This window comes from Myxine glutinosa, chromosome 1 (assembly GCF_964187855.1).
Source record: "Myxine glutinosa chromosome 1, kmMyxGlut1.1, whole genome shotgun sequence".
Classification (NCBI taxonomy): Eukaryota; Metazoa; Chordata; class Myxini; order Myxiniformes; family Myxinidae; genus Myxine; species Myxine glutinosa.
Genome location: NC_136261.1, coordinates 65,059,247 through 65,072,352, shown reverse-complemented (window position 1 = coordinate 65,072,352; position 13,106 = coordinate 65,059,247). Strand labels below are relative to the sequence as shown.

The 13,106-nt window shown below is 41.2% G+C and overlaps 1 protein-coding gene across 1 annotated transcript in view; it reads right to left on the bottom strand.

Annotated features, from left to right (window-relative positions):
- Window positions 1–788: 788 nt before the first annotated feature.
- The window catches only part of LOC137424716 (T-cell surface glycoprotein CD4-like), a 47,023-nt gene continuing 34,705 nt past the window's right edge, over window positions 789–13,106 (bottom strand). The window contains exons 6-8 of the mRNA XM_078772585.1: window positions 11,541–11,648; window positions 5,515–5,570; window positions 789–5,435 (exon numbers count right to left, since the gene is read on the bottom strand). Of these exons, the coding sequence (XP_078628711.1) occupies window positions 5,319–5,435; window positions 5,515–5,570; window positions 11,541–11,648 (281 nt within the window). The 3' untranslated portion in view covers window positions 789–5,318. The remainder of the gene's footprint in view (window positions 5,436–5,514; window positions 5,571–11,540; window positions 11,649–13,106) is intronic.

Below are 13,106 nucleotides of genomic sequence, written 5' to 3'. Positions count from 1 at the left end.
ACCTTGAAGACCGTTAAAGACCCAAATGACCATGAAAACCCAAAAGACCACAAAAGTCCAAAAGACCCCAAGGACTCTGAAGACGAAAAGAACCACGAAGACCCAAAATACCCCCCAAAGATCCCAAATAACCCAAAGACTCTTAAATACCCTGAAGATTGGGAAGAACCAAAATATCACAAAGACCATTAAAAGACCCCAAAGACCATAAAAACTCCAAAGATTGAAAAGACCCAGAAGACCAAAAAAGAACCCAAAGAACCCGAAGACCCAAAATACACTAACGACCCAAAATACCCAAAAGACCCCGAGAAACCAAAAGATCCAGAGGACGCAAAAAATTCCCAAGGATGCAAAAGACCCTGAGCACCCAAAAGACCCCGACGACTCTGAAGACTCAAAAGAAGAGTAATTATGTCTCTTCTATTGGAATGTAGACGATGGCTTGCAAACTGAGCCTCAAGGTTTGTGTCCAGAAGCGTTTTTGTTTTTTTATAACAATAAATACAAGGTGCAGGGTGGTGAAATTTCCTGCATGTGATGTACAACGCGCCGTGCAGAGTAAACTGAGTGTGTCAATTTATGTCTGTAGGATGTCTAATAAATAAAGAAGATACAAGCACACCTGGCACTAGGCCCAGGCTTCAGACTTCAGCATGCTCACGGGGCTGGAGCTGGACTGTCAAAAACTGTTCCAACACGTCATTTTTGGCGGGCTTTTACCAGTCAATCAATATTTTCATAAGCATATTTTCACAGAACAGGAACAACTGACAAAACACAATGTAAAATATACAATAAAATGGAATTTATTTCCACATGTGGATACATGAAGGAAAAACTTTGTAAAACTCATCCAATAGACGAAGCATGAAACAAACAAATATATACCGGAAGTTTACAATCACAATTTTGTATGTCTATGATAAAAGGAAGCTGTCTGTCTGTCGTGCTATAACTTGAGAAAAGATTAACGGATTTCAATTAAACCAATGACGGTGGATTCAGGGAACTCCCAGGAAGGTTTGTGATGCAAAAGTGCTCCTGCTCAAATATTGTGAACTTGCAGTTTTCATCACATGTAAAACAAAAACCACTGAATCAAATAGAACAACTCTCTACACATTGCCAATCTTTGGTTTTTACTCATCTTTGTACCAATTTCATCTCCCCTTCCCACCAACTGTCCTCTCACAATATTCAAAGGAAATTTCCTTGTACTTCAAAATAACCGGAGAGTTCATAGAACACGATATCCCACCCAGTGTTCAGGTATATGCAGTACTTCAATTTTAAAAGAACAATTTTAACGATCGTTTAAAAATCCAGATGTTTCATGCTATTGAAGTAGACCAGAAGCAGTTTCGAACACCATCATTATACACCGCCCCAATTGCACCATTGTTGAAATTGAAGCACTGCAAAACTGGCAGTTCTTGGAAGTATTATGACAGATGATTTGTATTCTACTGTCGTGAAGTATATAATTTAATTCAAATAAAATAAAGATTGTAAAAGTCATATAAATAAATTAATTTCGGGTGTTACCGCCATTTTCCGCAGGATCTATGACATCACCCTATCTAACACATGACATGAGTTCCACATGCCTGCTGTTTTTGGCCTTTATACAATCTTTAAAAACAGTAAGTTTCTTGTTTGGAATGATTTTCTATTTTGTTTGACTCCCAGGCAGGGAGAGTAAAAATATTATCACTCCGGGACGAATTCAGAGCCAAGGTATGGTGAAACAAAGACTTGTCTTACTATTCAAGTTTCGATTCGCATTCAAAATACAATATTCGATTTAAATATGTTATTCCCCAATCATAAACTGATAAGATGGACATAAACCAATTGCTTTCGCTTCGCGTGTGCAGGGTAACAGTCAGAAACCAGAGAAGCTTGCAGATGCATTTGGCAAAATGCAAAGCTACTATACAGTGGAGCGACAAACTATAACACATCGTGATTGAGATGTTGTGAATGAGGCAGATCAAGCAGATGGAAGGCGGCGGCGGTTAATTTTAAATCGACGAAATAACCTCCACTTCTATGATTCAAAGCAAAACAAGCTGGATGAAGGACTTCATTCCTCGTATACAAGGGAGATTGAATGAACCTTCTCATCCAAATTATAACATGAAATGATGAAACAACCTAATAAAATAGTTACATAATGATATTAGGGAATCACCCCCACACTCATGTTGTATTCGAGGGTATACAAGTTGAACGAGTGATAAGTACAAAGGCGGTGTTGGGAAATGGATCGTGAATAGTCGCGATGTTCAGAGAGAGATGCATTTTTATTAAAGCTTTAAAATGGCAAATTATTTTTATTTAATGCACAATCTTGTTACAGGAGTGAACTGCTTTTCTAATATAAATGTGCCACCTCTTTCGCTCCAAGCTAAGCTACTTTCTTTTCACTTTGAAGTTATATGGAGTTATATCAACTGTCCTCACAGCAGAAGTAGATGAATTCAACTGTTTCGACACAACTCCGTCTTTCATTCCAGGAACCGAATGTGTTACTCATTAATGGGCCAATAAAAATGGCGACACTTCCTGTGGAGACCGGATTAATGATGACTGACCAATACATTAACATTTGGCATTTAAGATTAGGGGAGAAACAGTAGTTAAAAACAATTGGACAAGCTGATGTTGGATACATGAAATAACATTGCTGTCGTATGGCTGAAGGTGCTAATGAAGACCTGATAATCAAACTCCTCGAAGAAGAAACTGGATAAATTTTGCTACATGTGCAAGCGATCAAAAATTTGAGGAAGTGTCAATCCTTTCCAGAGAAGGGTTGTGTGTTTCTTTGTCTATTAATATGCCAACCGAAGTGGAAGTTACCTCCAAACATCTAAAATGTCTATAACCACCTTTGGGACATAATATTAATATGTGAGTTAAGCTGGGCACAAGTGTTGCCAGGTCTGTCTCTGTGATGCCACGCAATGCCTCAGGGTTGACTCCTATTACCATCAAGGCAAATTTGGATGGGCACCAAAATGATACCTATAACAAGGAAACATCCAATAATCCCACTTTTTTTTCTTTATTCTGGAAGCACATCCCTATGGGTTTGCATCATTGCTTGGGAGTGCGGCTCCGCTGTCGATGCATGGCCACTGTTGGTTTGGTCAAACTGAATTTGCTTTTTTTTGTATAATAAGTCGAGGCTCGTGTAAGAGCTAACACGTAGGACATATAATAAAGGGAGTGGGAAACAAGAGGGGGAGATAAAGGGAAGTACAACACCAGCTGAGAACATGGACATCAGGAGATCTGTGGAGGAAGAGAGGGCTGGGGTGGGGTACATGGGATAAAACAAATGGGCACTACGAGGAATTTCAGGAAAGAAAACGGAACTTGAAAAAGGTGGATTTGGGGTGTATTAATGGGAGTTGAAAAGATCAAGGTTTTGGAAAGGGGAAGATAAGAGATGGTGGTGAACAGCTGTTTTAAAGACCTGGAGGGAGGAGTGGGATTGAAGGGAGTGGGGGAGTTTGTTCCAGAGGCAGGAAAAAAGGGGAATGAAAGATAGGCCATCAGCCAGACCCCCAAAATAGGGTCCATTGGTACCAAAATGAGGGAGTAAGCCTAATATTGATTTTTGGATAGGTCTTTACCCCTAGAATATGAAAATATGTGATAGCAAATTCAACCATGTAGCTAAATGGGTGTTATCACCTCATTTTCAAAATGGCCGCCAAAATGCATGTTTTTCTATTAAAAACACCATGTTTCATATTCTTGTAGGAATTTGTAACAAATAGCATTGCGTTTTGAGATGTTTAAGACTTTACAACTCTCTTAAAGTATGAAATACATCATCTGAACTTTAATCCAAGAAGATAGAATCCAATATGGTGCCCAATTTCACAAAATGGCTGCCATCATAGCAACAACTTTATGCACAAAATACGCACGAAAATAACTGGCATTCAGTAGATTTGCAAGTATACACATGGAAAAAAAGTATCGCACCACCACGTATTTTCGACATAGTGGAAATGTATCAATGAATTGATACATTTCACCCATTGAAATGTATCAATGGGTGATAACACACATTTAGCTACATCGTTGAATTTGCTATCACATATTTTCTTATTCTAGAGGTAAAAACCTTGTCAAAAATCATTATTAGCCTTACTCCCTCAATTTGGTACCGGTTGACCCCCCTAGCTGATAGCCTAAGAGTGAAGGTGAGCAGAGATTCTCGATTTTGGCAGTTTAACCATAAGAGGGTTGCTGGCAGATATTGTGTCCTGCAGGAATATTTGGGGGACAGAGCACAGAGAGAGCAGGGGGAACTAGGCCGGAGAGGAGTCGGTAGAAAACAGAAAGACCACAACCTGCCTGTGGTGAGAGAGTGAAAGGCCCTCAGAATCAGCTTCATCGCGGGAGATGCCAATGATTGTAAAAGCTTTGGTTTCTACAGCGTGAAGCCGGGCTGGGTGTGAGGCAGGAGCACCAGCCCAGAGGGGAGAGCAGTACTCCATCAAGCTGCGGATGAAGCTTTGTATGTGTTGAGGAGCTGAGAATTACCAAGAAAGGACCGCACGATGGAGGATGCCCAGTCGGCGACTGGATTTGGAGGCCAGCTTGGAAATGTGGATTTCCCAGGAAAGATCATGGCAGATAGTGAGACCCAAAAGCTTGAGTGACATAACTTCTTCGAGAGCATTGTTGAGAAAGTAGATGGGAGGGTTGTCCAGGTGGTCTTTTCGGACAGATATCGTGAGAGTGTGAGATTTGTCAGGATTGAAAGACATGTTCCACTTGTTTGCCCGGTTTGTGATTTTATCCAGGTCTGCATGGAGTGATGGGGCTGCTGCCTGCCGATCTGAGGGTTAAGATATGGAGCGGCAGAGAGTGGGGTCATCAGCAAAAAGATAGGATTTTCCAGTGAGTGAGAGAGATCATAAAGAGCAGAACAAGCACAGTGCCCAGAACACTGCCTTGAGGAACTCCAGCCTGGACAGGAAGGGGAGATCAGAGAATTCCATTTGGCGCCTTACGTTAACGACAACAGCAGAAGAAGTCTGCGAGCCACGTGTGGACATTCCCATGGATACCATTTGAAAAAAGGTATCAAAGACTACACTTATCTCTTTACACAATAACATCTGACTTAAGAAAAGGGCCTCTGCAAAGATCATCATGGTGTTCACCCAATGGAATGTTCATACATTTTCAGCCAATAAATGAGATTCATTATTTAATTCGTGAAATTATTAAACAATAAGTCCAAGTAACAAAATGCGTTGTTCGTATCCTGCTTCAGCAACTTCTTTCTAACGTTTTTTCAGTGTAGCATACTCAGTTGTGTCATCGGAATCTTCCACCGCCTCTGCTGTTATACTCTTGATGTGCACCGTGGAGTATTGCACTTCTTCTTCTTCCTCATTCTCCTGAAAATCCGAACAAGCAGTTTTTTATTTACTATTTTTTCCCATCAGATAAAATATTAAAGAAAAGAAAAATACTTACTGGGATATTTCCCCCATTCAGAGTTTCATTTGTTTTTATTTCATTCTGTCTTGCATCTGGCGGAAAGAAAAAAACGTTTTGAGCATGTAAAATTAAGATACAAGGGGAAATAAAGTGATGGCAGGAAGAACTAGAATGGCAATCGGGAGAGCACATACTTCTGTCAGGCTGAAGAGTTTATGTTTTGTATCCTACTTATAGGCCGGATCTGGATCCGGACCTGAACCAAGATCTAATTGCTTTTTCTTGTCCCCTAACCACCTCATCCATCTTTCATAATCCATCCACAACTTTTTCAAATATCATGCTATGTATCGTTTTTGACTCCATCACTCATGGTGAAGAATCACTGAAATATATATATATATAATTCTCGTATGGGTACAAAATCACCAAAAATGACCGCATCCCTATTCGGATCTTCACCAAAATCACAATGATTCGTCCTTGTCACACACCCAACTTGTCCACCAAGTTTCGTCCAAATCCTTCCATAACTGTTTGAGATATTGCTCCATATATCGGTTTTAGCCCAATCACTCGCTGGTGAAGATTAACTTTTTTTAAATTATCTGATGCGGATGCTGATTCGAAACTTCACCAAAATTGAATCAATTCTTCCTTGTCACCAACGCAACCTGTCCATCAAGTTTCGTCCGAATCTGTCCTCCATTTTTTTTTTATATCCTGTTCACAGCAAAACAGACAGTGGGAAAAAGACAACATCCGCCCACCTCCGGTGGCGGAGGTAACCAGACCGGTGTAGCAGGATTCTCTCACTCCCCTAAAATCTCACTCTAGAGTGATTCTGTCCAAGGATAAAACACTCTAGAGTGAACTATTCCTAGGACTGGCACACTCTAGAGTGTAATTATCCTAGGACAGAATCACTCCCCCTGTCAGGATCAACACACTCCCTCCAGGATCAAAGCACTCCCCTTTAGGATAAAGTCAATCCCCCAGAAAGAATGGAAAGATATATTTAGTTACTTTGGAAATATAACTCACAGGATGTTAGATATCGTTGCAATGATCAACAGAGCTTTTACTATGTATTTTAGTGTATACCGTGTGAGCATGTGCATCATATTGTCGGATCTTAATGTTAAATTGTTGAATACATGTACTATATTTGAGCCCATCATTATTTCAATACAACAAAAGAAGACACGAGTCCCGTTTTCCCCGTATATTTAATCAATACTCCCGTTCATTTATATTCACATGAGAGTTATTATGCTTTTTTTTTTGTTTTTTTATATCATGCAGTGTACTTCATTTCATATCTATATGTATAGGGTTAGGGTTAGGGGTAGTAAAGTTATAGCAAAGTAAAGTTATTGAACGTAACTTAAAATGACATTATATGTTGAAATGAAAATATCTTTTCGTATAAAACATCGTAAATGTATCGTAATGATTACTGCGAATGCTCTAATATCAAAATATATAGTTATTTGAATGTTAAATTTATACTTTTCTTTATTTGATTTACCCAGTTTAATACAGGGATGCGAAAAACATTGTATTTTTATTTTTAGGGAGAGACATTTACAAAGGACATCATTCTGCCCTGTTTATAAATTCATTTATCATTTTATGTTCATATTCATTAACTTTGTCATGGTTGTATGTCATTACCATGCAATAAATATTGTTTAAATCACAAAATATATAGGGGGAGTGTTATAATCCTGGGGTCATTTGATCCTGCAAGGGGGAGTGTTAAAATCCTAGGGGGAGTGATTTCATCCTGGGGAGTGATTTTATCCTCCTACACCGGCACTCGGAGCGTACACCTCTGTCTGGCTGAACAATTTCATACTTTGTATCTCACTGGTAGGCCAGATACCTCACTGATTCATTCAGTGGCGATGGTTAGTGGCAAGAACTTGATCACATGTGCTGTAGCTTCGGCGAAAGACTGCTTGAGTCTGCACGATATGAATGGTCACATCAAAATTAATAATAGGCTGTCGGCTCCTTTCGCAATTGAGAAGGGCGTGAAGCAGGGCTGTGTGTTTGCACCAACCTTGTTCACATCGTTTCTTGCTGCTGTTTTTGAACACTTCCTTGTGAAGGATGGGCCGAGTGGTATTTTTTTATTAGTGTTTGAATTGATGGTGGATTTCTACCCCGCACACGCAAAGCGAAAAGCGGCATTAAACAATTGGTTCACGTCCATCCGTCCGTCTGTCTGATTGTCTTATGAGTTTATGAACGAGGAACAACTTATTAATATTGAATGTTATATTTTGAACATGAATCGGAACATGAATCGGAAGACAAGTCTGCTTTTGGCTCTGAATTCGTCCCAATCGCACAAGCGCAGAGAGTGAGATTTTGTCCTCTGTTTGCCTTTCTGATATTCAAACAAAATTGAAAATCATTCCAAACAGGAAACTTACTGTTAGTTACTAATAACCATGAATATGACATATACAATCTTTATTTTATTAAAATTGAATGTGTTTGCACCAACTTGAAGACTGAAGTACTTGAAGACTGTATAACACAAATCGCCTGTCATAATACTTCCAAGAACCTCCAGTTTTGAAGTACAATCGATCCTCAACATTCGCGGACCCCGCGCGTATTTGCGGTTCATCACATGTGACCTGCTTCTACATTTGTGCTTCACGTATTCACAGTAAAATAAACAAAAACATTTTTTATAATTACTTCAGGACTGGTCTACTATATACACCGCCGCTGATATTCAGTTTGGGAATTCTTCTCCAGAAACCTGCTCTCTTTTATGCACAGATTCATCGCATCTATTCAATTATCTGAACCATACATCCTCCTACTCTTGGTACTCTGAATTCTGTGGTGAGGTAGTTGCTTTAAAACGACTTGCATTCTCCTGGAAGGCAAATCCAACCGAAGACAACCTCAGATCATTCCACAAACATTGCAAAAAGTAAAGAGTGTGTCCACTCTCTGGAGCGCCAGAAAACAACATGTATCCAACCATAAGATTAGCAGGTCATTGACAAAAGTGTTGGGGGCTCGCACAGATCTCTGCGATTGGTCATTTTTCTGATTTCCCCATGAGCTCAATTTGCTGTCAAATACGACTTGAAACTTTCTGTTTCAGAAGGTTGGGTGCATATCCTGTGTATCCCAGTGTCGAAGGACTTCTTTTTATCCCAGTGTTTTCATTTTCAGTGGCGATGGTTTGGCTTTCGATCACATGTGCTGTGGCTTAGGCGAAAGATTGCTTGAGTGTCACTCAAAACATATTCCACTGTAGGAATTCTTCACAGAAGGATTAATCGCTTAAGCCGTTGATAACTACAGCTTTGCAGAGTTATTGGTCGGTAATTGCAAACGTGAGAATGATATCTCCCTGGTTTTAGGGTTGCAATCACTTTGGCTTTCGGTCATACATTTGCAATCCCATAATCCAAGATAATATGAGACAAACTTGGCAAGCTATTTTCTACACTTAGGGCAAAGGGTTTTTCAGAAAATCTGGGGACATGTAATATCAACACCACTGCCTTTTCCTGAATTCATACAATGCAAGCATTTTATATCTCTTCCGTTGTAATTGAAGGATTGATTAATAAGTAATTGCTGTAGTTTTAGTTTCTGACATTTACTTGTCCCTTTTCTTCCAAATCTTCTTTTCTTCCTTTTCTTCCAAATCTGAAAGTCACAAATGCGCACATGGAAGCTGTGATAATTGAAGATTTACTGAGAACTCGAAATATGGTAACCTTCCCATGCCAATCTGTTTTCTGTATCACACTGATGTTCTTGGAGGAGGATAAGTGAAGGAAATGGTCTTGGTTCAATCTAATGAACATCCAGGTCTCACCATCAGCCATGACCTTTCATGGGCCGACCCAGCAGCAAAGCCGGTTGCCAAAGCCAGCCACAGACTAGGTATCCTACGTCAATCCAAATCTTAATTGGAAAATCAGAGCGACTCTCAATCTTCAAGGCCTTTGTCCAAAGCACAATCAATGGAGTACTGCTCTCCACTATGGACTGGTGCTCCAGCATCACATCTGTCTCTACTCGGTCTGTGGATTCCAAATCTCTCAAAACTATTGGAATCTCCCCTATTAAGGCCAAAGTAATAGGTCTGTTGCTGTCACATTGCAGACAAAATACTGGTCTCTGTTTTCTCTAATATCTATTCATCAACATTGCTCCCTCCTCTCTATCAGTCCTCCAACCCTCCCGATATATACCATTATGCATGCATTCTTCCAGAAACCCCCTCCTGATTAAACTTCCAAAATCCAGGCTTACTGCACACCTCGACTTTTTTTTATTCCTTGCTTCTCCCATCGATGGAATCACACTGCAGGCTGTTTTGCGCACTCTTCCCTCCAGGACTTCAAACAAGCAGTGTACCACCTGCCATCTATTGTCCTCTCAAATTCTGACCCATGATATGTAAACTTTTCAGCCGAGCAGAGGTATGCGCTCTACCGAATGCCATTCTAGTTCCACGACAGTGATGTAGGTAGAAATTAAGAGGTCATGGTCCACCGCCTTTCAAACAGTCGACTTTCTTTTAAAAGATCAACAAATTATGTATTAATGGCGTTAGAAGTCCTCAGACGGAGACACTAGCAATAGTCAACGAAAAGCCAAGGGTTTTCTATAATTTATCAACAGAGAGGTATCTAGAGCTGGTAAGAAAGAAACATCTTTTGACTATTCATTTATACACTTGCATATTGAAAGATATAAAACGTTGGCATTTCTTGGATAATTGTGCCATGCTCTGAGAACATTTTGAACGTCTTGTTTGATTTGTAATCTTATATAGTGTGAATATTGTTACGTTTATGGGGGGAGGTTTGAGAATATCGTAGTAAAGGTGGGATTGCTTACGAATAGGATGGACCGGACCGTGTGACATGTAGGAGGAGCATTTTGATGTAATAAGTAGGGAAAATGTAGCTTAAGGTTGCATTTAATTGTGCATCATATGGGGGTGATGCCGTGTTACTTAGTAGTAAGGATTAAGGTTAATTTCCCTTCTTCGTCATACCCCCTGTGGCCATCCGTAACATTTATAACATCAGCCGACCAAGCTATTCACGCTCCAATGGACATGATAAGGCAAAGACCCACCTATGAGAGACAGAGCTGCAATGGTTTGATGGGTGGGGAACAGGGCCGGCAGGCCACTCCTCACCCCTCCCCTCCCCCACTCCCCCGAGTGACGCGGCCCGATAACGTTGGCGGGAAGAGCGTGAGCAAAAAAGCAACGGGGAAAAAGAAGGTTCGAGAGAGAAGAGAGTGTTTTGAGTGTGCCAGTGTAGAATCTTTTTCTACTGTCCCAGGGGTGCTGCAGGACGTATTTTCCTTTCCCCAAGAGGAGGACTATTATTCCAGTTATCACTCAAAAAGGATTGTGGATCCTTGAGACTGGAGAGAAAGAGGGCCGTCTACACCACTCGCCTCAATCCCGGGCGACCGCGGCGGTCTCGACGTGCGGTTTTGGTTCACCATTTTCCAGGCTTCACGCCTGTGTGGCTTCAACGGCTGCTGACTTGCCACGGGATCCATTTGGCCCAGCTGAGTGCCGGAGCGTGTCTTTTATTTTCTTACTTCACCCTGTGTGTGACTTTGTGTCTGTGTGAGAGAATCCTTGCCGTCGCATTTTTACCTCAGCACTTCTTTTATTTATTCTCATTCCGCACCTTATTTTGCTGTGAATAATTACTGTTACGTTTTTGTTGTGTTATTGGTGTGTTCGGAATAAACCCGTGTGTTCGTGAGAATAAACGCTTCGTGGTTCTTCAGTCCCTGACCGTCAGAACAGTCATAATTGGATCACCTCGGGGATTAAAGCTGGGTTTCGCTCATCTGTCCATGGCTCGGTGGTAACCAGCTATGAACAGGACAATATAAATTTGCACTGAATGTAGCAAAGTCCACAAGCATATATGTTGGAGTATTTAACAATACGAGATTCTTCCTCAGATACTGTATATTAAACCCGAAAGTAAATGTATATTGTGAAAGAAAAATGATTTACAATGCAGGGTTCGTACCTTTCTTTCTCTGCTTGTTCCAAAACAGAAGCATGGCAATGATCATGACTAGGAGTACAAACACTGCAATGCCAATTCCCACCTGCAACCAATTCAATTGTCGCTTCACTGCAGAAAAACATTTACAACAAAACGGTGAGGCGTGTATTGGAAGAATCTTGTTTGTACCACAAATATTGAAAGAATGAATGAAGGTAAAATTGAGGAACTGTATACTTTTTAACACTAGAAACACCTGCTCACCACAGGAGCAGTCTTGGAGATATTGAAGGAGAGATATTGGGGGAGTTGGAGCAAATGTATTTTGGGTTGTGGCTATTAATCCCCATCTTCAGCAGGGTTCAGTGAACCACTTGTACTGTGCCACATGTAGAGGCAAGATCAAAAGCCATTTTCCCCCTTCTGAGCACAGTGCCAGGGGTGCACGGAGAGAGGGGAGGTTGTGCCCATAACCTGACCCTTAGTACCCCCCAGCACTTATGCAAACTTTAGTAGAGATTGACCACTTGTGGTTTTTTCCCCTATGATATGCAGACAGACACAGACCCACAAATAATTGCCTTGTTTTTTGTTGTAGTTAGCCCCATGAGTCAAAAGACTCACCCATCACTGTTTGCAGAGATAGGATGCATGCCAGGTGTGCAGTGCATTCTATCCAACTCCGAGAGGATGCAGTACCAGTCATTCATGCACCCAGGTGTGTACCAATTGCTCGCAAGGGAGAAGCTAGAAGCAGAACTCGACAGAAAAGAGATTTTTCAAGAAGGGTGGTCATAATGGGTTGGGGAATGTGCTGGGATTGGGTTGGTTGATTGAGCATCTCCATCTCATCTGAAATGTCCCAAATATAGCGCAGTGCCTCAAAGAGCCCAACCAAATCCTACTGCCTGGCTTCTCTTACCGACCCTGTTTCTTACTAAAGGCAGATGGTTTCGGCAAATCCCCGGCACCTTAAGACGGGGTCCTCTGGGAGGGTCGAGCTTGTTAACCTTGGTCGGCAGTCAACCAAAAATGGGGGTAAAGGTACTATCTGTTGTCTTGAAGCAGACTAATAACCCATCCCAGCCCTTTTTGTACTGTGAAGAGCCAAACTTTCTATATTTGTCTTGCTTCTGTGTTAGGGGCTAGTTGTTCCATTTTTGAGGATGGTTAGTTTATCGTTACATTCATGTACCTGACACTTAGTACCCCCAGCACTTAATGCAAACTTTAATAGCCCTGTGTTTCACAACCTGAGTCTGATCACTCTGAAGGGTGCAGGTTAAAGACATACTGCAGGTCATGGCACCCGTTAATATAGGATCCTGAACTCAATGGTAATACATTGAGCGGATGATCCATCCGCGTTTGTAAAATGCCAGGGTAGCTGCACTGCCATGGACATGCATGAATGGTGGCCCTTGCATCTACTTCCGGTTGCATTCCCAAGGCCATCAGGGTGCCTCTGCTCCGGCTTGGGGTTCATTTGGGGTCTTGACGTCTCTCGTTGGTTGGTATCCCCATATGCCGGTTTTAGGAGGTGGGATGAAGTTCTCCCAGAACTCAAAATCTCCACCTCCTTTTTCG